Source organism: Pieris napi, chromosome 6, assembly GCF_905475465.1.
Source record: "Pieris napi chromosome 6, ilPieNapi1.2, whole genome shotgun sequence".
In the NCBI taxonomy this organism is placed as follows: Eukaryota; Metazoa; Arthropoda; class Insecta; order Lepidoptera; family Pieridae; genus Pieris; species Pieris napi.
In genome coordinates, this window is record NC_062239.1 from 3,858,612 (window position 1) to 3,884,375 (window position 25,764).

Here is a 25,764-nt window from a genome sequence, read left to right on the forward strand (position 1 = left end):
TGTATTATTCATGTTCAAATTGACTTCGAACATCGTTATTTCTTTATGCGTTTCAAGAAATATTTTTATTAAAATTAAATAAGACACGAACTTATTTTAGTCAAAAGAGAAGATTTAAAACAAAAGAACAATTAATGACAATCACTTCTGTCATACACGTTAATCATTTTGTATACATTTACAATTTAAAAATTAAAAATTAAAAGTAATAACAATTTACATGTACAAAAATACCTCGGTGAAAAGTCAAGATTTCGAGTTTCATGAAGAAATTTTTAGGCATGGATGAACAGCCTGGAACAAGTAAGAACCTGACTGATAGAAATGATCAAGACGAGGAGAGTATTCCTACTCACGATCAGAGGAAATACAGTGGAACAGATATATCCAATTATTCTAGTAAGAGTCAAATACACGTGGCATCTACAGGCATTGAAAAGCCAAAGAAACCGAGCAAGCCCGAAGGCAAATTTAATGAGAAAAGACGTAAGAAACGACGCACAGTCAGAGTCGACAAACAAAGAAAACCGCCCGCAAGACGACTCATGACCAAACGAACGCCTAGAAGAAAGCCCAGAGGTAGAATTGAAAAGAAAAGAGACTTTTCTGTCTCGACAATGTATTCACGACTCTCGTCCGGTGGGTTTCTTACGCCAGCTTGTGAGCGTTGCGGCCACCGATGTTGTTTTAGAAGGTAGCCCGTGTGTGGTATTTTTTCGTTTTAAATTTTTGTTTGGACATCTTGTTTTATCACATCTTTAGCAAAATTGTCAGGTATGAACGAAGAGTCAAGATTGGTAGGAAACGGAAGTTTCCAAAGAAACGTAAACAGAAGTTACAGATGAAGGTGTATAAATCAGGTTTGTTATTTTCAATTTTGTCTTTTGATACAAAAATTTGTCCATTTAGTAATAGATACTTTTATGGTTCTGAGTCGAGATTTAGCATGAACTAACGACTGAATCTTTTCCTAGAATTTAATTAAATCGGCTAATTAAGTATTTAATTTCACTGGATCGCGTGTTGGTTAGTTAAAATAATTTTGCATTTAATTATTAGAAATCTAAAGTCATTTTAACCTTAAATTTTAGAGAATATTCAAGTTGGATCCCGCAGTAAAATGTTATCGCCGTTGAATGTAAATGTTAATGCCGTTGAGGTAGAAGAAGCGCCCACTGGCACTTACAGAGAAGTAATTTGCATGTTACCATGTCTTAAATAATAAGAGCTAAGCAGACTGACTCACGGTTTCTATTGAATAATTATTGCACACCAATACAAGTTCATCTATCCTTACTGTATTGACGTAACAAGTACTTTGTCAACTATCATATATTTAATCATGATCAGAAACAATACTGTCTCAACTGTTTAGAACAGTATAAAAGTTTTTTATGACTGTTAACAACTCGAATGCTTTAATTTTACATAACTATCCGTAGATTACTCCAGAAATGATACACGAGGCTCTTAGAAGATTAACTATGTGGAGGCAAAATGTTGAAACGGGTGCAATATATGACTTTATTCAAGTGAGTTACAACTTTAATAAAGTTACTTGTTATCGACTGTGTAACTATTTCTATACTAATGAACGTATTTTTATCCGAAGCCGGACCTTTAATAAATATAGTTAAAAAAAACTATAAAACACGCTTTTAAAGCACATCAAACTAAAAAGTGAAAAATAATTCCTAATTTAAAATTTTTTCACAATAAAACCAGTATTTTTTGTTCATTGCCATTTTCAGCCTAAATTAGGAATTATTTTTCACTTTTTAGTTTGATGTGCTTTAAAAGCTTGTTTTATAGTTTTTTTTAACTATATTTTCCACTTTTTAGTCCATGCAGCAATACGTGTTGTCTCAATTTAATCGTATTGCTTTGTGGACTTAAAAAAAATTTCATTGTTTTTTCGAGATAAACCTATGAAATTATTATATTGTCGCTGATTCTTTATAAGTGTACAAAGTTTGAATTAAATCTGTCCGTTTAAAGTGGGTCAAAATCGAGTCCGAATGAGTCGGTTACATACATACATACAGGTGAAGCTAATATAAAGCGTGTAAAATAGTTTAGGACTTGCGTAGAAGGGCTGCAACCGATAAACACTTGCGTCTTGGTATAAACTGTACACGCAATAACAAATAATTCTGCTCCATTCCTTTAATGGAAATGGAAAATCCATTTGGCATCTAACGTGCCGGGAACTATAATTGTGTGGCCAGAAACATGTTATCTAACATTCTTTCTAGTGATGTCAATCAAAACTTTTAGAGAAATTACCCAGTAAATCAGGATAAGGAAGCATTGGCTGTAGAACTTTGGGAAAAACTCGAAGTAGCCGTTTTAGTCGGTAAGTTGAAAACGATTTTGTTCTCTATCACTTCTAATCATCTATCAGAAAATTTAAATACTATTAGCATTCTTATCACGAGCTAGGTATAGTTGCTTCCCTCACACTTTGAAATCGATTTTCACTCTCGTATGTATGTTCTTCTTGTACTTTACCACAACTGAGCATTTTCTAAGGCAGTTTTTGCCGCGCACCACCACTATGTGGAACCAGCTGCCCACTGAAGTATTTCCGAACCAATACGACTTAGGGTCCTTCAAGAAAAGAGCGTACCAATTCTTGAAAGGCCGGCAATGCACTTGCGAGCCTTCTGGCATTGTGAGTGTCCATGGGCGGCGGTATCACTTAACATCAGGTGAGCCTCCTGCCCGTTTGCCTCCTATTACATAAAAAAAAACACCAATGTCTCAGTGTGCCGTGCGTTGGCAGGCTTTTATAAATAAATCATGGATATGTATAAAAATTAATTACAGAATAATAATATATAAGGAATACTTGTGCGCACTGTTGATATATCTTCAAATATTTAGGAATCGCAACACAAACATCAATCGACACTTGGACTTTATGTGGTGCCTTGGAACGGCCAAAGTTTAATGACACACATGTAACCTTATTCTGGAAGGTCTACAGGGATACCATGTCTCCACTAAATAAGCCAAATAAGGTATTTCGTCTTCACTCATCACAACCTGCCCTGCGATTCTGTAACTCACTTTTCGAACTCACACAGCGGTTTTCGCATCGGCGGTCGCTCTCAAATCAGTCGTGAAGCAGTTTTTTTTACGATTTGACATTCTGATAAACAATAAACTACAAGCTCCCACCTTTTCAGAATGCCAAATCGTAAAAAAAACTGCTTCACGACTGATTTGAGAGCGACCGCCGATGCGAAAACCGCTGTGTGCGTTCGAAAAGTGAGTTACAGAATCGCAGGGCTGTAGGCTTACCCTATAACCTCGATAACGATTTAAATTTTAAAGAGGAGTTTTAGTTTATTCATCGGTACGGATATTGAAAGAACTCAAGGGTGAACGTCACAATTATTGGAATTGGAACTTATGCCGATTCGAACCAATTATCAAATCAATCCCGGCAATTGTAATAATAAGTTGTCATGCTTCTACTAAAGAATTAAAAAGCGTTGAATTCGAATAATTATTTGTTTAATGTAGAAAAATATTAAGCGATTTTTTTTCAGACTATGGATACTTCGAAAGATACAAGTGAGAAGCAAACACTACGTGTTTACGATGTCGATGTATTGTGATTTTTTATTTATTAAACTTTGTAAGGGAACGTGTCCCATGAAAAAATGTTTTTCATATATTAAACCAAAAAGCACAATTAACCATTATTTAATTACTAACAAAAATAAACAGAATTAAAAAATAAAATCCTTATTCTCACATGGCCTTGCGATTCTATAATTCACTTTTCGAACTCACACAACGGTTTTCAAAGCCGCGGTCGCGCTCAAATCAGTCGTAATGGGGCATCCACACGCTGGCTGTTTGTCACAAACACCGCAAACAGCAAACGAAGTCCCAAACACCAACCACAATCACCCAACACAAACAGCCATCCACATGCTTGGCGAACGTTCATAACATTCCGAATCGGCAAACATGGCGGACGACGAGCTTGTGGCAGCTATTACTTTCGGGTTGACATATTTTTATTATAAATTAAAGCAAGAGAAAGAAAAAAGGAAAAAGAGAAGAAAGCAAAGACGATGGTGGATGATTAAAATACATAGAAATCGTACAAGGTACTGCTTTAGACCTATTATTTGGGCTTTAATTGAAAAAGTGTAGCAAGTAAATACGTCCGCCTCCCGCAAGCTCGCGCGCATACTGATCGCTGCCAAACGTGTGGATACGTAGCAAACTGTTTGCCAAACATCCTTTGATCTGGCAAGATAAACCGACACCGATGCCGAACACTGCCCAACACAAACACAAACAGGCAAACAACGACAAACACCCATCCACACGTCCGTGTTTGCTGTTTGCTGTTGGCTGTTTGCCATTGTTTGTCAAGCGTGTGGATGGGGCTTAAAGCAGTCATTTTACGAAAAGTGAGTTACAGAATCGCAAGGCAGATATGAATATTTTCTAGGCTTTAAATATAAGCACCTTAAATAAAGATTAGAGTAGACATTCCACAAAAAGTAATAAAATATAATATAAAAACAATTCTCTTAATGTAAATATGTTTTAAATTAACACAGTTTTCTTTATCCCAAAATATAGTGACTCTCATTACTGAATATATGTTTTTACAACATAATTTTCATAATTTTGGAAGGCAATAAGTTTGATTCATATTTAGTATAGAAATACAGTAGTTGTTCTACAAACAGGTCATATGTATTTTTAATCCCCTTTATTTATAATATTTATTCTTGAAGTCTGCTGTCTTAACAATGGGGATGTCTTAACTATAGGGTGTCTCAGTAAGAGTGCACTTTTTAAAATTGTAATATTTTTGTTTTCCTGCAAGTGGCAACTCTGAAATTTGACAGGTGTCACCTCTGTTTGTTCCGATTATTAAAAATGGAACACTTTTTGAAAGAACAACTCGTAATAATTGTGAAAACTCATTACAAAAGTAACGCTGAAAATGCTCGCAAACTTCACCAAATTTTCAGCCGAGAAAGTGCACCTAATGTGTTAACCAATCGAGGAGTGGCCAAAAAATTTGAAGAAACTGGGTCAATTATGGATTATAAGAATCCTTTGCGTCAACGTACCGGTCGGTCCCTTGAAAACATTGCTGCTGTAAGCGAGAGTGTCGCCGAATACCCGAAAACATCAATCCGACGCAGCAAATTTTGACTAAAGACCTCCACCTTCATGCGTACTAGATTCAGTTAACTCAGGAGCTCAAACCAGCAGACCAAGGAAAGCACCGGCAATTTGCTCAATGAGTAATGGAGCAAAGGGAAGTCGATGCCAATTTTTCGAAAAAAGTCTTTTTCTCCGATGAACAGAACACATTATCTCACGAAATTTTGATGTCAACTAGCCACCAAGATCGTGCAATTTAACGCCGTGCGATTTTTTCTTTTAGGTTTTGTGAAATCTAGAGTTATATGCGAATAACCCGAAACCATTCCTGAGCTCCAATCGGAAATCCAACGCGTCATCGGTGAGATACAGCCACATCTCTGTGCAAAAATCATGGAAAATTTCATGAAAAGTGTAATGGCCTGTCATCAGAGCCGTGGAGGTCATTTGCCGGATATTTTATTCCATACTTAATCGGAACATGTCTTCTTTACAATACAATAAAAATATCAGAACTCTGTCATAAAATACTTGTCTTTATTTAAAAATGAAAAAGTGCACTCTTACTGAGACACCCTATATAACCGATTCCGATTTCCATATCGATTCCAAGTAATGCGAAGTATTTACACCAGGGCTAGGGAAACTACTACATCGAAATTTAGATTATGTCAAGACTTTATAATTATCATATTACTATGGAATCGGTCTGCTAGGAGTGTCAATTGCGGAGAGCTGTTGGAAATCGGTTATAGAATAGCCCTGCTGTTTTCTAACCGCTAGTCAAGTGCGAGTGAACGGAATGATCCTGGCAAGTCTCTTAATTTTTCAATCTTCTCGTCGCGACAGTTTGCAGGTCTAAGGGATTCTTCAACAAACCAGTTCTTATCGTTTTCCAGGAACCAATTTCTGAAAATGAAACTAGCTGTTAACTTAAGAAAATTATATATGATTGTATAACTGAGGTTTCAGTTGTATGAAGACACAGTTTTGAGTATTATCAAAAATGGCAAACATTGTAGAGAAAGATTAAAAGCTTTTGAAATATACAAGTTTGGTTTGGGGCCTACAATTTGAATAGGGCGAGTTAGAAGCGTTATTGAAGTTATACTTCTTTAGGCGCGTTATGAAAAATTGATGAGAGTGAAATTTTACGATGCGCGCGCACCGTGACACAAAATTATCAGAATGAAGTTGCCCACGGAAGATGCTACGGCATTGGACATCATTTAAAAACAACATTCGAATAATAATAGAATTTATGTTACACTTAATGTAAGAGAATAATAGTAAATATTTATTTATTTAATTTTTCAAATGTAAACTGAACTTTATTGACTATAATGACTCCTTTTCCAGTCATTGATTATTTAATTGTAATTAATTATTTGCATGCAATCAAAAACTATTTTTAATAATGCCAAAGAAGTATAACTACTTACGCGCGTACATAAGTACACGCACCCTTTTTTATTATTTGACGAATATTAGAAATGCAAATGGCATTTATAGTTTAGTTAATAAATAATTGTAACATAAATAAATGCATTTAAATCCGGTATACAACTCCTGTATACAAGTATAAGAGTTCGCAAAAATATCAATGAATCAGACGCGAAAACCCGTCTCTTTCAATCTCAATTTGCGGGCCAGGAGTAAGCAAACGCATAGAATTTATGCAAATAATGATAAATATTACACAATTTTACCTTTTAGCCTCCATTCGTTTGATCCAATAACGTTTAATCTGATCGACACTCCCACAGGCACCTCCGTACTCCTCGGGAAGAATATCTTTGGGGATATCCGTGTATAGGGTCTCTGTATTCGGCTCATGAAATTTAATCTGTAACATTTGTTTAAAAATGTTAACACAAACTCATAATCTCTCAAATTGTTCAACAAGAAACATGCAGACTAAACATTGATTTAATTATTGCTTGCCGTAACAAATTATCAATAATGATTATTATTATCTATTTGAGCTTCGATATAATATTTGTAACTGGAATTTTAAAAGATAAAAGCTACTTGCGTTTGTGCATTTTTATCTTTAGTAGACTATGCAGAGAGAGAGGGAGGGAAAGACCGTAGGTTATTTTATTAGAAAAAAAATGAGAAACACTAAGTCCGCTACTTTTATATAGTTGAAGGGGTTTTATTCTTAAATCTTTGTTAAGTTGAGCGAGTTGTTTATTTATGAAGTCAAATACAGTAATTGAAATGCTATTGATATAGTAGGGAAACCACAATATTAAAGAAGGAAACGACACATCGCATGATTTTTTTATTTTGTCTTGGATATTTTAGGTTTTTATCATTTTTTATAAACGCGATCGCTAACCTCGTCGCTGTTGTATGCAAGATCTACCGCGTTACCGACTTAGCGCGAATTATTTAATTAAATATTTGCACACTGTTTTTTGTACTTGATTTCGCACATCAATTTGTGTTCCAAAAAAAATATGTCTCTCGCTAAAATCCAATGCTCTTTTAACGTATGAAACCTATACCGTTAATCTAGTTTTTAAACGTTACCCATAAAGTATAATGAGAATGAAACAGATGCATTTCTACTTCATATAGAAAAAAAGGTCAAATATGACATACCAATTTAGCAACTTCATTCTTGAGGAAAGGTTTGCAAAGCCCGAATATTTTTCCGATATATGAAGGGCTGTTGATCACATGCACTTGCTTTAGCCTCACTGGAACGGCCTCCTGTAATTATTACATTAAATATTATATATATGCTATCCTATTATTTGAGCAGTGTTTGCCTAGTGGGATAAACGCTGGGCCCTCAAGGTTCGAACTCTGGCTGTGCACCAATGGACTTATTTCTATGTGCGCATTTAACACTTGCTCATAAGTCGAAGCAAAACATTGTGAGGTAACCGGCATGTCTTGAGGCAGGCACAGAAGGCTGATCTTACTTGCATATTAGAAAAAAATATCACGAAACGTATATATATTCACTATATATCTCCAGGGTTTTTGGGCAGTTATAATGTTAAAGCGAATGAAAATCAGAAATTTTGTCCTCGAGAATTGAACACAGGACCTAAGCGTCATTCACTATGAAATTAATTAAATCTATTCATGTCAAAGATATTATTTAAGTAGCGTAAAAACCCAACAAAAAATTACAAATAGATTCGATACCTACAAAAGTCAATTATAGATTATAACATAAAAACTTTTATAGCAAAAACAATTACAGACTCGTAACAAAAAAACTTAATGCGCGTATAATTGATAATCTATAGCCGCTTTAAAAACTTGAATGAAACCGCGTTGAAAATGACTAATATTATTCATCGGAAGATTGCGGTAAAAAAATGAATTAAACATATTTTATTTTAATTTTACAAAATTACCTTATGCTATTCATCCTGGAAGTGCAAACAATTTTGGTTTTTTATTGATTTTAATAATTATACACTTACTGTAAACGTTTTACGAAACAATATTATCTGTGCTTACATACGTATGTTAAAATATATGTAAAGGTTTGAACCTTAAGTCGCAATTTCGGTTATGTAAATCCTTTTATGAAAGTGGCCTTCGACGCAAAACGTTTATGTTTCGCCAGTTCACAAGATACTTTTTATATTACATGACACGTGTGATGTATGAGAGACAGCTATAATGTGGCATTTTCATTGCGCGTGAATTTGATTAAATTATTTCACAAGTCTATTGTTTATGCTTAACCAAAGATAAACTATTATAAAAAATACAACGGCATTCCACAATCTGTGCAGGTTTTGAATCCATAAAGACAGATTTAATAAACAGAAAATCAATTTATGTAATAGCTTATAAAGATTATATCGCATGACGTGGTAATTTAGTGAGCTTATAGTTTTAATTTAAATTTAATATTGATTTACTTAATTGAATGACTTACTTTAAACAGCGAAAATTAACTAGCGCCTGTTTTTTCTTGCATTATTGCAAGTTTAAAGTATTGAGAAATATTCTTAATCAATTTGGACTTTAATTTAGGTTAATGTTTAAATGTTTATTATATTTTAGCCCGCAAAGGCCGTTTTAAGCCTTTCTCTTTCAATAATAAATTTTCAACTCAAAGCGTCGGTTTGTCTTTGATAGCGAGACAGATTATAATGTAACTTTATATATGATTTTACTATGATATAATAAAAGACTTGCACAATCAATCTCATTGTAAGGAACGAATTTTAAGCTTGTTATTAATGCAAACGTAACGGTTAGCGTTTGAAAAAATAACTTTTAATAGTTGCTCATATTCCTAAAGTACTTTTTGTAAAAAGGTGACAAATTAGGGAATGCGCCGGTTACGCAATGAACTTTTAATTCAGTCACTTGCCATACATTAATTTATTAATATACAATTAAATAATAAATTATATCAAATTGAAAAACGACATCGCCACTTCGGTTTTCCATTTAATTAAAATACTATCGAATCACATTTCCATAGTTTTCCTATGGGATTAAATCTTCTTTACGTAAAAGACATTTTTAAAACAAAGAAGGTTTTCATGACATTAACTGCTGTCATACATTTCCTTATTATGTTATCGTTATTTTATATTTTGTTATTTGTGCCGAAGTTCACAATTTTATAAGCAATTAGATTAAAGATAATAACCAAAATTTTCGGTAAAAAATAACACAGTTTAAATCTTCAAAATTACGAGTTTTATCAAGAAGTTTTTAGGTATGGATGAACAACCCAGAACGAGTAAAGACCAGAGTAATAAAAATGACCCAGACGAGGAGAGTAGGTTCGATCAGACGACTAACAATGAAACACAATTATCCAATTATTCTAGTAAGAGTCGATTGGAAGTTGCGGCTGTCGGCGTTGAAAAGACGAAGCCACCGAGCAAGCCCAAAGGTAAATTTGAGGAGAAAAAACTAAGGAAACGGCGTACGGGCAGAGTCGAGAAACAAACCGATAAACAGCCCACAAGACGACACATGACCAAAAGAACGTCAAGAAGAAAGACCAGAGCCAGAACTGAAAAGAAAAGAGTAAACTCTGTTTCCACAACATATTCGCGACTCTCGTCTAGTGGTCTTGAAACGCCAGCGTGTAAGCATTGCGGTCATAGATTATACCGAAGAATGTAATTTAGAAAAACTGTTTTGTTATGAATATATTTGTCAAATAAAATACAAATATTTTAATTTTCAAATTAACTTCATTTGACGTATTATTTAAATTGTGGGTTAACAAATGTTCATAGGCACAAATAATGACTTAGATCGAAAGTCAAGTAATAAGTTTCAAAAGCATTGTGTATGTCTATGTACGCTACGTAGCTTTGGGAATATAAGTTTGTATCCTAAAGCGTAAAGACTGACTGTTGAAATAGTTTTAGCCCTCGGTTAGATGCTAAAATGTTCCTAATACCTTATAACACTACTTACTTCAAGTAAATATACGAAAACATACCTGTGTGTACATCATGTACTTTCTTAGCACAGATAGATTAACTTTTCCAATGAACTTTAGAGACACATTGGCGGCATCAAAAATCGGTATTTCGCCGGAAGGTATATCGTCTTCTTCAGTCAGACGCGTGTCTATTAACATGAAAAATGTTTTCACGGCATCCAGAAAGTTGAACATGTCCAAATCTGGTACCCTTAAACGGTAGATGAAGACGTTATAGTTATCCTTTGTCCTTTTCGGAAGAGGCAGCATATCACTGTAAAGAGAAAAATCACTATAGACGAAAAATTACGTTACCTACGGTTTTATGAAGGTTAAAACACACATAAAAACGTATCACAATTTTGCAACTACATATTTAAAAAAATCGTAAGCAATTTGTAATTATAATGAATGAAATCGATCTTATCAAAGTGCAGAACATTCAGAACATTAAGAAAATATCTTATTTAAATACATGTGACATTTTTAAATTCAAAGTAACATTTTTAAACGTTGAAGATACAGAGAAACGCTTTGTCTTAGGACGCTTTACACTGCTTATCTAAAATGTGATCAGAAAACTGTGTAAAAGCTATTTTTGAAGTGAATTCCAGAAGCTCGTGAGAAATAATATTCCAAACTCCGTACGAGTACAATGGACAAGCGATACAAACCGATTCGTTCAATCCCAGCTTGTTCTTGAACCAAATTTAATTTTACGTCCTAAAGTTGCATAAGTTTTTAAATTTCAAAACTTTAACTATAAACTTCAATGCCCTATGCTGGTTATATTGGTTAATAAACTTTGGGTATATTGACATTCTATTTGTTATATCTACGATAATATTTTTGTTTATTCTAAGGCAATATTTAACCGGTTTACACTTGGATGAACTTATCTTAAAAATTAAATGAGAGATGTGAAAAGAAATATAAGAATTTTCATGCTCGGTAAGAGGCTCAATAAATTCCTAGCCTAGGACAATAAACTGAATCTTAGATAACGCAGAGTAATAGCTAATAGCTATGTGGCGTACAGCCATTCTATGCAGAGACCGAGTTAAGTCTAAGTACGCTGTATAAATTGTACTCGAAGTATCAATTTAAACTAAATTACGGCTGTTAGAAAGTGTGAAAATGTGTCAAAATACGTATTGATGTCGTCTTTGAATCGCTTTAGTTCTTAGAAATCATGTCAACTATAATTAGCGAGTCACAAAAATAAATCAGCTACAATGCGAATAATGTGCTATGTGAATAAAATCGTATTTTATATATGGATCTGGACGTTTAATTCAAATAAATAAATGTGATAGAAACAATAGCAAAGGCTAATTGAAACTAGTTATGTACAATAATAAAAGCAGAGGCAGTGGAGCACCAATGGACTTTTTTTCTATGTGCGTGTGTAACTCACTGTCACGGTAAAGTAATCGTGAGGAAACCAGCATGCCTTAGACCTAACAATTAAAACAAACAAACGCCTTGTATGACAGGCAAAGAAGGCTTATCAACTAATTGACAATTAAGAAAAAATTGATCTCGAAACATAAACGAAAACAATAACGAAATTATAATATTGCCGTGACTTTTAAGGTAATTAGACGACTCATTGGTTTAGTGGTTAGTACCCCTGACTGCGAATCCATGGGTCCCGGGTTCGATCCCCGGTTGAGACGAACATCGATGCGATGAGCATTTGGTGTTGTGCTTAGGTCTTGGGTGTTTAAATATGTATTTATATGCCTATCTATCTATAATATGTATGTATATCCGTTGCCTAGTACCCATAACACAAGCTTCACCAGCTTAGCATGGGACTAGGTCAATTGGTGTGAATTGTCTTTTAAAAAAAAAAAAAAATGCAACGTGTTCGATTTTAAGAGTGAATATGGTAAATTGGTAGGTAAGATATCGAAGTTATATCAAATGAACATCTTTTATTTTCGTAAAAAGGCGAGCATCTCATACTCACTTGAAAGAGTTACTGCTTCAATGGGAATCGGATCAAGCCACTTCAGGGTATTTATCATATGAGTAAGGCAAGCCATGGGAGGTGTATAATTATAGATATTTATCTCCTTACGTGACTTCGAAAACCTTCCTAATCTCAGGTGAGCACGGATCGCGTTTGCAGAAGAGATCTGGTGTTGACGAACGCATCGTGAAGAACAGGTCCATGGTTCTCTTGGCACGCTCCAGGCTTTTATGGCAACTGAGGTAGAAGCGATGTAGTAAGAAATCCTCTAAAAAAAAAGTAAAAACACGATCTTATTTCAAACAATTATTTATTTAGTATTGTCTTTTATTGACATAACTTTTACACATTTAAAGAAAACACTTTTTTACCGGATTGAAGTGACCACGCACGCTGTAAAGAACGCGAAACGTCGGAAAATTAAAAAATTATGTAAAATAATTGTAAATTTATAATAATACATAACTTCAATCCGGTAAAAAAGTGTTTTCTTTAAATTATTTATTTTATAACAGTTTATATAACTCATAATTATAAAAAAAAAATATACAATGACTTATTTAGTTATAAAAATGTTTTAGTTTAGAATAAGAATAAAATTAGAGTACAGTAGAATTATTTGCATATGCTTAATAATGTGCGAGAAATTATTACATTTCTTTAATATAATATATCGAAATGCAAAAATAATCCAGAAAAAACGAGGAGTTTTGGCCCCGATGAAAAGTGTTAAAGATTAACTTTTTATATTAACAGTAATAATAAAAGCCTTTTCAGATACTTTACATTTGAACTAATTTATATTTCTATAATCTCATTCTTCTAAAATATCTGTGTTCCCCTTTTTTGGCAAAGGCCTTCCTCCAAATCCCGCCATTCCTGACTGCACTGTGCCTATCCTTAATCTGGTCTATCCACCTTCAAAATTTTCTGACTCTTTTGCATTAATTGTAACTTGGGCACCAGTTTAATACACTCTTGCTCCACTTTTTGTTCCTATTGCCATTTCCACTTAAATTTTTATATTAAAACACTTTACTTAATTTCATTCACATTTAAATTTCTAAATACTGCTTCAAAGGGCTAATGAGTAGTACGGTTTCTACCTCTAGAAGACCCTCTACCGAAGAGAGAGTTGTGCCTACATTTTATCCGGGGGTAACTATCGGGAGGCTGTGTAGGATTGACAGTAATGCGACTGCTCTGGTAGTGCTACAAAATCTTAACGCCGAACCGTGGCAATAATTCGCAAAAATCTCTTGATAAAGGTAAAATCAAAAGTAAAAGCTAAAGTTACGAATGTCCATTAACCTTTAAGAGATTGTCAATTGTAACCGACATGCGAAATATGGCATGACCAAGTGTTAAATACAAGTAAGTATCTGCTCAATTTACTGCTGAAATAAAAATATGTTAAGTGTGCGATTGTTTATATCTTCGCTTAACTTCAACTTCTAGCGATTAGCATGTTCGACTGCAGATCGATGAGGTTTTTGGTTTAAATCCAAGAGTACGACAGAAAATATTTTATACGAAATTTTGTTTACCAACTCCGTTCAAAAATGCCTCTATTTAGGTGGGTTAGCTACCTTATAAAGGAAAATAAACAGAAACGACTCTTGCGCAGCTAGCCGGTCACTATACGTATTATGTCATGCATAGTATCTCCATAAATGTCTACATGTTACAGATCCTGCGTGTTGGCACGCACGTATATAAACGACACGTAGATAAAATCTTAGTACAATTATGTTAACATGGACAGCGTTTTATTTTACGTTTAATTTTTGTATCTGATTTTTACAACTACCAAGCTTTAAAAAGAATAACTGTTCATTATTTTTGTCTCTATAACTACCATGAAAGTCTAGTTAATATCTTATCTATACAATTAATAATAAATAAATAAATATACAAGCTCTGTGCATATATTTTTTTGTTTTATTAGGTTTAAGGGTGAGATCTATAGTGCGCACTTAGACTTTGCTCAGACTTAACTATAACCATTCTTTACTTTTTTAAAGGATAATAAAGAAGGTATTGCATGAAATGAAACATCAATTTCTGTCTTAGCTTGAGCTTAGCTTAATCTCACCGTTAAAATGTCTATAAATATACTAAATCATAGTTTAACCTTAGTGTTTTTCGTAAGTAAAGTCTGAGCAAAGTCCAAGTGCGCACTATAGATCTCACCCTAAAAGTACTAGTTGTGTTCACGTAAACGCACGTAGGGCTATTCCATGTATCTGTGGCAAGGTTAAATCTTCAATGTTCAAGGTAAGATTTCACTTATTCCAAAGAATATACACAATGAGGCGTTATATTTGCTGGCTTAGTTACGGTCAGAGTAGCTTATTATTTCTAATTATATACATTATACATACAATAGAATATATCCACCATTGTTTATATATATGTATGAACAAAGACCAATCCAACAGATTTGTAAAGTTTAATGTTTACGCTGTGATGAGAAAAATATTTTTATAGTGAAACTCATCTCAAACTTTTTCGTCTGTGTGTTGCATGTCGCGTGACGGTCGGCCGCGGAGTAGGGATAAAGTGAAGCGCTCGTCATAGCAGCCAAGGTTAATATGGCGGCGCCTATAGTTCACAGCAGCTGACCGTGTAGTGTATATACTATTATTAAATATGTGTATATAATCTAAATAACTATTAAGTATTATGTATAAAAATATTAGTTGGAGACTTAGTCTACTTTTATTATTTCCCATTATCATTCCAATTTTCCAAGTATAAAATTAAAATTGATAAAGCGATTTTTATATCCTTAATGGAATACTATTCCAAAATTTTTTAGTTTAATGTCTATAATGTGAAAAAAAGTTTCACTTTTACCGTGGTTTCATAAAACCACACAATCCTTTTTTTTTGAATAATTGGCTTATAATTTGTGATTACAAACTTACCGACATCATGTGGTAAGTGAGGCTGCTTGTTCAACCAATCCCTCAAGGGAACTATTTCTTGAGTCCATGCTAACTCTTGGTCTGGCATTATCCTGAAAAATATCTTTTAAGGTCAATACTATGTTGAATTTAATTGTGAAATAATGAATAATACAATTCGAGTAAAAATTATGTGTGCACATATGTATAATATATGTATAAACAGGTTACAGTGGGACTATAAATAGTACGCAATGTTTAGTACCGAATACTAATGAGAAGTTTTTGTTACTTTTGTTATTAAAAGTTTTTGCGGCAGTTACTGTTATGTATGTATATTGATGTGGTTAGTCAGTTCCCATAATTCAAATTTAATTATAATCATTAGTCTTAGTAGTTAAGTTGTAAATTTGTTCGACATCCTTGTAGACCAAAAAAACTTTGTTTTGTTTCTGTTCCACCACACTATTGAGAAGCTTTTTTTTTATTTTGTAAATATTAAATCAAGCAATGAGTGCTTTGAGGTGCGCTTTTAATATTCAAACAATTATATTAAGAATTAATACTTGCATTTGGAATAGTTTGGAAACGACATGTAGTTGTTAGACATTATAAACTAAAATGGGGCAAAAGTCACGTTTAAATAAAACTTTTTTAAGGGATAATAACGCGTTTTGATTGGTCACGGGGACCATAATATTAGATAATAAATCACTCGAAATGTCACATAAAAATTTTATTTAATTAAATAGTGCACTAGCGGTCAAATATTCTGATTCATATAATATATATGTATTCACAATATTTAGGATAAAACTAAGTGTATATCATAATATAATAATCTTTGAATAAGTAAAAACACTGCGTAAAATGAAGAGAACTTTCGAAAAAGCTTAAAAACATAAAGAGAAAGTTTAAAATTCGAAAGTTACAGTTATTAAGTATAATATTATGTATAAAATACTTATATACAGATAATATATCGTCTTACTACTAATTGATTAAGTTGTCTATGTGTATGTCTCAAATGGTCAAATGAAGTGATTTTTCTTCAAATTGACACGAGCGTAACTAAACAATTAAGTACCTAGCTAATTATTTATTTCTTAAAGTACAACGCATAAGTTACAATCTGTATTGTTTAAAATACATGACAAGTACGGCGACCATAATATTTAGAAAAATAAATCTAAATTCACTGCCAAAACACAGAAGAAAAATAATGTGTATATTAAAAAAATATTATTAGAGACCTCTAGTCAATTTTTAAACGACGGAGCTGCTAGCGAACGTAAAGTCATTACTATGGCATAGACTATAGAATAGACACATTTCTGCCTTTTCTATTATTCACTTCAGAGAATAGAATCCGACGCCAGCAGTGTTTATGTTATTTGATGACACCGAATAGCGTATTTTATGATGAACCTAAAAACACAGCCTGTATATATCGCATTGGGTGAACTAAAATTTGTTCTAAGTTGGAAAAAAGCAAAATCGTGTTGCTAAAATCTGTAATTATACCTACTGTTTTTGTTTATAAAAACAACCTTACAAAAAACAGATTTCAAACATATTTTTTGATTTTTAAAAGGTTATATTTATTATCTTACACGTCGACATCATTGCAAACATACGAAGCAAATATATTTAGTTCCGCTCTTTAGCATGGGTTTTTACATGAAGTCATGTGTAAACTAGTTTTTTTTTTTTTTTTGATGTTAGCTGATTGTTGTTCAACGTACTATTGAAGTAAAGAAACCAAAAGAACATAAATAATCCTGATATATGACAAACAAAACTGTTCTTGTCACGTGACTTATTTAGGTTAACTAATTTTTGTCTAATTTAAATCTCTATATTTCTAATGACATATGTCAAACGTTATGATTCAGTAATCTTTTTATTCTTAATACCTACATATATTTACGACCGCTTTTAGAAACTTTACAGTAACCAAAAAACTGCAAAAGTGCTTTTTAATAAAATGAGGATATATAAGGTATCTTGTCTCGCTAACCTGGTTTATGGATACGCGTATAAATTTTATTACATATATTAGCAGTAATAAAAAATATAGAGGAAAAACTTAGTTTAATATGACTCTAGACAAATTTTATTTTAAATTCAACGTACGTATTATGTTAATTATTATTTAATTGCCTTAACGTTAAAGGTGATTTAGATTATATATATATATGTATTTAAGTTAGGGTATATTTCATACATTTTTCATATAAAATACGAGTATTAATATCACACATCTTGTTATACTCGTAAAATATTTATAGTAATAAAGAGTGTGAATTATGAAATAAATGCGCGTTTATTATCAAATTATATATTATGCAGTACTCATGTCAACCAAATGCAATATTACCTGTACGATAATTTTTACAGGAATAGGAAAATAGCGTTTATAGGGTGGTCCTAGTTTCAATGAAATACTGTAATTAAAAAAAGGTTGTTTTATATTTATTGTACTGTAGTTGTATGTAACATTATTTAAGGCAAAAATTTAAAATGTTGTTTTATGAGAATCTTAAATACATGAGCAGTATCGGCCACCACCACTAAGGTTAGTACGCGGCTCTCTCTCTCTCTTACACATGAATTTTTAATTTGCGCAATTTAAACAATTGCTCGTATCAGTGGCGTAACAATAGCGTGGCAGGGCTGGCAACATGCCACGCGCCCCCGACGAAAGAGGGCCCCAGCCCAAGAGATATCATGGTATATGGATAAATGTGAAGTTTCCAATACACATTGGGCTAGCGTGGGGACTACAGACCATTCCCTCTCGCCTAATAGAGGAGGCCTATGGCCATTAGTGGGACATATACAACGTGTAATTGAGTACGCTGAAAATCTCGAAGTTTTTCGGAGAAGAAGGGACGATTTTTACTGATAGGGCCCCATGAAAAGAATAGCCATTTGCTACGGGCCCCAGATGGTATAGTTACGCCTCTGGCTTGTATACAGGAAAACAATGTGAAGAAACAGGCATGCCTTAGACCCAAAAATGTGGTAAAGAAGGCTCATCACCTACTTGCCCATTATAGAAAATTATAGTAACGGACACAGAAATCTGACGCCAAAACCTTGGGACCCTTTTACCCGCAAGTCATCAGTTATTATGTATACAACTCATTGTGATTGAATTGTATTATCTTTAGTGTAATAAGATTTTATTGTAACAAGTAAGGTTGTCTATTAACATAATCACGGACATTAATATTCTGCACGCAAATATTAATATTTGTGTTTTATCATCGTAGATCGTAGATCGAGACTTCGGATCTTTCTAAATATTCGGTTCTTACATATGAACTTGGCATTTTGTATGGGAGAAACAAAAAGTAGATTTTTAAATAGTATATTGAATTAATCAAAGTACACATTGCTATATATGCACTTTTGCCATCTTATAGGTTAGTCATTGATTCCTTTACTAAAAAAAAAACATTTGGACGGGAATCAATAAAATCCTTGAAGGCGGTTGCGACTACCTCATCACAGTAAAGACTATAACAATTTTTGGTACAATTGTTCTTAGCCCACTCAAGTCTCTCTGAAAGACCGTTTAGAAGGTCGTCAAGGCATTCCCATTCTATCTACTAGGATGGGCCTCTTAGATAATTTCATAAAGCGGTACAAGACGCGTTAAGGGAATTCAAAGCGCAATAATTGTCTTCTTTTGGATTGTAAATACTGTATCTACTCTTCGATTTTGACTATTCCCCGCTGTTGACACTTTGCCACGATTCCTTAAGGTTTCTAAAACCACTTTTAGTATATAGAATAAATCATTGCATTTTAATGTTTTTTCTTTAGAATATTTAAAATGTTAAAAGATTATTTTTTCCAGATTAATCACAATTAATTATCATAAGTAAGTAATTTGCATGAAAAATATTAGTTTTTTAAGATAAAATTTTAATAATACCAATTAATTAGAATTGAAATAACTTATTTACAAATATATGGGTTTGAAATTGATTAGTGAGATTATGGTTATTTAACCCCAACAACTTGCGTTATTCCGCGTAAGAACACAATGCCATATTTCAAGACGGCAACAAAACATTTCCTAGAATAATGTTAATATTCGTGGTCTCGTTGTCTAAAAAGATCGCTTTTTAATTACAATTACCTCCCGGTCTATTGATGAATATTGGTGTCCAGGCCTATTTTTGGGATACTTTTGTATGATGTATATAGATGGCCATACTAAAATTTCATGACCCTCTAAAGCTAACTATTTTTTCCAGCCGTTTGTTATTCTTCTCCCAACTTCTTTGCATTAGCAAATTCTTTTTGGATCATTAACTGCCACAAACAGATCCTGAAGTTTAAAAAAATACCGGAGCTTTAGAGGGGTCATGAAAGATGAAAAGCTACATACAAATACAAAAACCAAATTATTTAACACCTGCATTCTACCTGCCCTTATGTATGGTAGTGAAATATGGGCTTTAACACAAATCATGACATAACAAACTGGCAGCCTGTCAACGCGCAATGGAATGGAGTAGGTATGCTGAACGTAAAAAAATCAGACATTGAAAAACTGGGTCATAAGAGACAAGACAAAAATCAAAGACATTACCTCCAAAATAAGAAGACTTACATGGCGATGGGCTGGACACATGATAAGAGGAAAAGACAAATGGAGTAAAATTGTCACACGATGGTACCCTAGGGAAGGCAAAAGGAGTAGAGGAAGACCACAAAAAAGATGGGAAGACGACATCAGACGAGTGGCAGGAGTGATGTGGAACAGAGTGGCCCAAGAAAGGTATGAATGGACAAGGTTGGAGTAGGCATTTGCCGACTTTCAAACAGATCTGCAAAAAAACAGCAAGATACAAATATTAGAATAGCTTTTTCTGATCCTTCTAATACTTAGTTTATTGTCACTCACAAAAATAGCACCCATAAATATTATGACGATATTTTCGGAGTAGTTGTCACCCGGGCCCGGCGGGAGACGCCAACCCTTTAAGGTAATAATGTCCCTTTTTAAGAAAGGGGAGATTTCGATATGCTTAGCCACTCAGTCACATGTCTGCCTGATTGCGTGTCTGATAGGCTAGGAATCTAGGATGTGCCTGTTTATATAAAAAAAACTTAGTTTAATGTACCCTATGTTTATATGTGTACCTAAAAAGTTGATCTGAATAAAAGGCTATATTATTATTACTAGAATTTCAACGTACTGGAGTAAGCACGGAACACGGTCTCCCTTTGTATACTCCTATGCTAATGGCTTAGTGACAAATAGAACCACGGAAGTTAATACTTCATTCACGCTCCACACGTTTCAACTTTCCAATAATTACTATAATTATCACAATACGTGATTAAGGAATGTGGAAGATTATTTGAAATTATTTAAAAGCATAAAATAAAATATATTCTTATTTGTAAGTAATGTAAAGAATAACAATATGTAGTCATCTGGATGTGCGCGCATCTCAACTAACCAGATTCCCTCATAAAGATGGTCTCCTTATAACATAATGCACACTTTAGAACGTCAATCAAAATTTTAAATGGGTCTTAATGCACATTTTCTTGCAGTTCTTCAAGGGCGAATGGACGAAAATATCCAATAAAAACTCAGCACCTTTAATCGAATAGTGTTTTGTTTAACAAGATGCTTGTAAGTATTTATCATTATTTAAGTATTTGTTGAACGTAACTTTGTAATTTCAGTTTATTGATACAGTATGACATTTATTTCCAACACACAAATATACAGTATTCACAATATTCTTAACCTATATAGTAATAATAATCATTAAAAATTAATGAATAGAAAATTAAAAGAAATTGAAAAAGTTTGTCATTGTTGCAGACTGCAGTGTTCTTTTAACGCTGGCTGCATTTCCTCGCTGTATATCGATACTTATATTTATTGAGCGAGGAAAGCACCAGCTCTGGGGTCTCCGGTACTATCTACCAGGCACTTAAACTTAAATCTTTAATTAGCGCCTGTGCACTTGAACCCCACTGCCTAAGAGTCTCTACTCCAAAGGGAACAATATCAAAGTTTATCATTTAGTTCTACATATGTTCACAAACCGTTGATTTTCTATTAAATTGTTTGGTTTAGCATGATTTATGGCGACATTTTCAACTCTTCGTTATATTTCAGTCAGTTACTATTCAATTCAACAAACAAAAATTTCAACGCTATCAACTATTACTTAATTATTAATGAATTGTTTGAAAACGTTTAAACCGTTAGACGCGCTTCATTTTATAATGACTATGAAGGAATAAAGTGTTTTAAAAATAATAATAATAAATCGTTTATTTGTAAATAAAGTGGTACATTCAGATTGATTAATTATAAAATAAAACTCAATCAGCCATATAAAAATAGGCGAATGTGATATTACTTAGCATTATATAATAATAAGAACAGTTTAAGAGATATCCTTGTTATGAGTTACTCGATCGGTTTAATTCAAAGTATAGTTATAACGTGCATTTAATTCTTGTTTTTGCAACAACCAATTACCAAAAATATTCCACAGATTTACAGTTTCCAGTCAGCGAGCATTCTATATGCAAGTCAAGGCAAACTTGGTAAGTGTTTGTAAATATCTTGACAGCCATATTTTTAAGATCACCGAACCATTTACCTTATAAAAATGTATACTTCTGTTCATAAAGTTAGTTTCTGTAAACAGGTAGTAAATCAGGTTATAGGGAAATCTCCTTGAATTTGGTATTAAAACCGATTTGAATTAAGAATGTGGATATTGTCTTTGTATTAAAAGAGTTTCATCACTAACAATAATAGGTAAACAATACTGGCTGTCAAAAATCTGCGGACCAATTAAAAAAAACATGTAAACGTGAAATCGCGCGAAACTATACTTTTAATTATTGTTCAAATTTAATGTAATCGGGCTTCTACAGTAATAATGAAATAAATAAATGTTATTCAATTTTGAGATTTGTCCAGTTATTTTTTTGCTTTTGGCCACGCATTATTTTCCGTTGATATACTGGTTCTATATACCGCTGTTAGTTTTTAACGCTTTTTACCTCGCTAGGGAGGATCATTCAGACATATTTACATAGATTATATGCACATTAATTTCTTGTAGGACAACAGATAAACCATATTTTCGTATGTTTAATTTCATACAAATTTAATCTAGAACTATATTTCCTACACGAATAATAAAGCTTATAAGTTACCACGAGTGATGTGTAGATGTTGTTCGTGACCTCAAAAAAATACTTTCACTGAATGATGGGATAAGTAAAATGCCAGGTCAGCGGGGCTACGTAAAACTGGTTTCCAATGATTGAGTCAATAATTAGTTGTATCAAATAAAATACCGATTTCAGCCAATCCGCGTATTTCCGTAGCACGATTCTGAACTTTGAATTACGTACAGAACTTGAAATTGCTATTAATTACAATTGCTCTTGAACTTTGTTTACGACTTAAACTATGAATTGTGAGATATAAATTTACAAAGTTTTTACAAACTATTACCGGAAAAATATTTTATTTAAGTGTGTTATTTCGCATACATACGCTAATTGATGAAAACATGTTATTGCAATGATACTGATGCCCAATCAAAGCAATTTTAAATGTATAACCTGTTATGTTTTTATTGAATCCCAATAAAAACATAATCCGAAAAAAATAAAACAAAAAATGACGAAAAAATATTGTTCGCCGTACAACAAACTCAAGAACTCCGAGATATACAAGATTAGGTCATATATATGGCCTAATCTTATAGTTATTCTATACAGCATTAATTGCAAATTAGTATTCAGTTTTGCACTCCTGATTTTTAATTCATGAGATACGTAACGACGGGTATATCTAAAGGATATTTCGTTACTAAGACTACTGTTGTGTAAAACAATTATTACTATGATTATAAGTTATCTGTAATAATAAAGAGGGTTTCTTAACCAATAGCTCTGCGCCAATTTTATTGGCACAATAAATTCTTGCTCGTAACGTGAGAACACGAGAATACTAGTAAAGGCATACAAGGTCCTAGGCTAAGAAAATTTGTACATGTATCCTTTAAAAAAATATAACAAGGTTCAATTTCGTATTAAATAAAAATGTTTTTCTCCTTAATGGTTTGTATGTATTAAAAAAAATACACAAAATCTCAAATAAGTAAATCTTTTTATAGATGTTGTTTAAACAATTTGTATTATAAAATATTGGACAATTGACAAATAATGAGTTGAACAACATTTTGCTTTCTAACAATTGAAATTGACGATTGACTTGACTTAATTTGTAAATAATTTATGTCCAAAAAAATATATATCAAAGCATTTATTAACGTAACGAAATTTTACGTTCAGGCATATCATACATATATTTAATTTAAAAAATAATTAATCATTTTAAAGATGAAAATGATTACTTACGGGTTTTCAATTCCTTTTTTAAATTATCACTGAGCAATTTGAATGCGCGCGCTATACACCGTTGCCATCAATAAACTGTTACATACCACCAATATCGCTTCCATCGGGGGAAATGACAGTGTTGTGTATTTAAATACCCCTATACCCAGATACCATTTAAAAATACAGTAGATATATTAACTAAAAGTATTTACCAGAATTAGGAAAATAAATAAAGTCATGGATATTTATAAAAAATCTTATTAAAGTTTGATTTGTATATATATTTAAAATTATTTGTCTATTCTATAGATTCGAATTTAAATTCATTGCTTAAAGGTTCAGTTACATGTGAACTAATTGGCTTTTTGTATGTACTTTAATATGGGCTTATGTTTAAATAACTATAAAAGTATTATACAACCTGTGTAACATTACACTGCATCTACTGTAATCACGGTAAATGTTGAAAAACTTAACATATTTAGCAGTCAGTTTAAACTTGGACGTTGCGTAAAAAAGCTTTTACTTATCACACTATATACCGGTTGTTTAAAGCCCCGTAAAATCCCAGTAGAGCAGACAAACTTGTGCGTATGTTTATAAGCAGTCTGGAACTTTCGGCATTGTTTTCCTTGGAAATCATCTCAGGGCCTCGCAATGTATTGTACATAATACATTTAAGTTGCGCAGTCTACCATAAAGAATTCAAATTCAAATGAATGATGGTGAAGGGAGCAAGAGCATTGAGTGAACGAAACGGTAACAATTGAAAAAAGCTTGCAATTTCTTTACGAAGACTATTACGTCGATATCAAAACGACATAAGTATGTCAGTGATGTAAGGATTCTCAAGACGGGAAAGACAACTTCTTTTAATTCGTTAGAAAGAAATTCTAATTCGATATTTCGTAAATATATAACTCATTGCTAAAATGCATGTCTATTTCAAATCAAGCTAAAAATTCTGAAACGTTCGTACGATTTTTACTTACCTACTTGAGCAGTTAAGAAAAGTTAAAAAAAAAACATGCGAAATCAATCAAATGCACAAGCGCTCATTAAAATTTAAGTTGGCGCCTGGTAGATAGTATCGGTGACCCCAGAGCTGGTGCTTTCCTCGCTCAACGAATAAATCAAAGATACATAGACACACAAAGCAAACTTTTAAATTTAATTTAGTTTTCTATTCATCCATAAATAATCTAAGTGCTTTAAAATATAATCAAGTATAATTTCGCCTTGTGAACAGATGTATTAAAAAGTCCATATAATTAAAATATTATTTAGCATAAAAATATGATGCACATCCGTATTCCGTATCCGTAAACAAACAAATTTATTTTGCGTCATTAAAGGTTATGAAGATTGAAGATAATTAAATATAGTTTTAGTAAGGTTGTCTGTAATATTGTTATATGCCTAACAAGAGGAACATATTTTTTTTAAATTTGTCATTTAATATTAATATAATTGTCTCAAGTTTTAGATAGAACTAGCACTAAATGTAAAGTTAGAAGCATTTCATATACATTTCTTTTTTTTGATGGTCATAAGTGTACAATGTGTTACCTATATGATTTAAAAAAAATATTAATTTTGAGCGATTTACTGCAGATTAGGTGGGCAGGCGTGCATTTTGCTTAAGTGTTTTAGCTGGCAAAAATAGTCAGCCCAATTTTCTAGAACCGTTAGCTTGCAGTTGGTGGCAGCTGTTGTAAAGCATTATAAAGTGCTTATAACTAAATCAAGATGGCGCTTAAATCAATTGCCAAACCAATACACTATACTGTATTATTTCAATATAAAGCCCCACAACTCTATTAAGGCTATTTGAGAAAATGAAAGCTAAAGTGTTATTAATCAGTATAAACATAGAAATAAAA

The 25,764-nt window shown here is 32.7% G+C and overlaps 3 protein-coding genes across 5 annotated transcripts; 2 read left to right on the top strand and 1 right to left on the bottom strand.

Moving 5' to 3' along the window:
• The first annotated feature begins 106 nt into the window (after positions 1-106).
• LOC125050081 lies at positions 107-698 on the top strand. Its single transcript, XM_047649671.1, has one exon. It carries the CDS (start codon positions 264-266, stop codon positions 696-698), a length of 435 nt encoding a protein of 144 aa, XP_047505627.1. The 5' UTR covers positions 107-263.
• A 29-nt stretch (positions 699-727) lies between these two features.
• Positions 728-3,707, top strand: LOC125050080. 3 transcript variants are annotated; one of them, XR_007117097.1, is made up of 6 exons: positions 728-860; positions 1,092-1,192; positions 1,443-1,532; positions 2,278-2,356; positions 2,830-3,023; positions 3,351-3,707. XR_007117097.1 is itself a non-coding variant. In XM_047649669.1 (6 exons), the coding sequence occupies exons 1-6, from the start codon at positions 842-844 to the stop codon at positions 3,372-3,374; spliced, it is 450 nt and encodes a 149-aa protein (XP_047505625.1). In that variant the 5' UTR covers positions 728-841; the 3' UTR covers positions 3,375-3,707. The 3 variants fall into 3 exon arrangements, 2 of the variants coding, with proteins under 2 accessions (XP_047505625.1, XP_047505626.1); XM_047649669.1 differs by having other exon boundaries at positions 2,887-3,023; XM_047649670.1 differs by having other exon boundaries at positions 2,887-3,023; positions 3,558-3,707.
• A 2,026-nt stretch (positions 3,708-5,733) lies between these two features.
• On the bottom strand, positions 5,734-24,023 carry LOC125050077 (alpha-tocopherol transfer protein-like). Its single transcript, XM_047649661.1, has 7 exons — positions 23,900-24,023; positions 15,488-15,579; positions 12,666-12,825; positions 10,598-10,853; positions 7,759-7,869; positions 6,858-6,994; positions 5,734-6,057 (listed from the first exon to the last, which is right to left on the bottom strand). The coding sequence occupies exons 2-7, from the start codon at positions 15,573-15,575 to the stop codon at positions 5,928-5,930; spliced, it is 882 nt and encodes a 293-aa protein (XP_047505617.1). The 5' UTR covers positions 15,576-15,579; positions 23,900-24,023; the 3' UTR covers positions 5,734-5,927.
• Positions 24,024-25,764: the final 1,741 nt, after the last annotated feature.

What these genes read in the sequence shown, in the direction of transcription:
- LOC125050077 (XM_047649661.1), bottom strand. Translation starts at nt 15,575, where the DNA reads ATGCCAGACCAAGAGTTAGCATGGACTCAAGAAATAGTTCCCTTGAGG. An exon ending in TCACTTACCACATGATGTCG is followed by an intron (nt 12,826 to 15,487) that starts GTAAGTTTGTAA and finishes CTTTTTTTTTAG; the next exon opens with AGGATTTCTTACTACATCGC. An exon ending in AGTACATGATGTACACACAG is followed by an intron (nt 7,870 to 10,597) that starts GTATGTTTTCGT and finishes TAATAATTACAG; the next exon opens with GAGGCCGTTCCAGTGAGGCT.
- LOC125050081 (XM_047649671.1), top strand. Translation starts at nt 264, where the DNA reads ATGAAGAAATTTTTAGGCATGGATGAACAGCCTGGAACAAGTAAGAAC.
- LOC125050080 (XM_047649670.1), top strand. An exon ending in CAATATATGACTTTATTCAA is followed by an intron (nt 1,533 to 2,277) that starts GTGAGTTACAAC and finishes CAAAACTTTTAG; the next exon opens with AGAAATTACCCAGTAAATCA. An exon ending in CACTAAATAAGCCAAATAAG is followed by an intron (nt 3,024 to 3,557) that starts GTATTTCGTCTT and finishes ATTTTTTTTCAG; the next exon opens with ACTATGGATACTTCGAAAGA.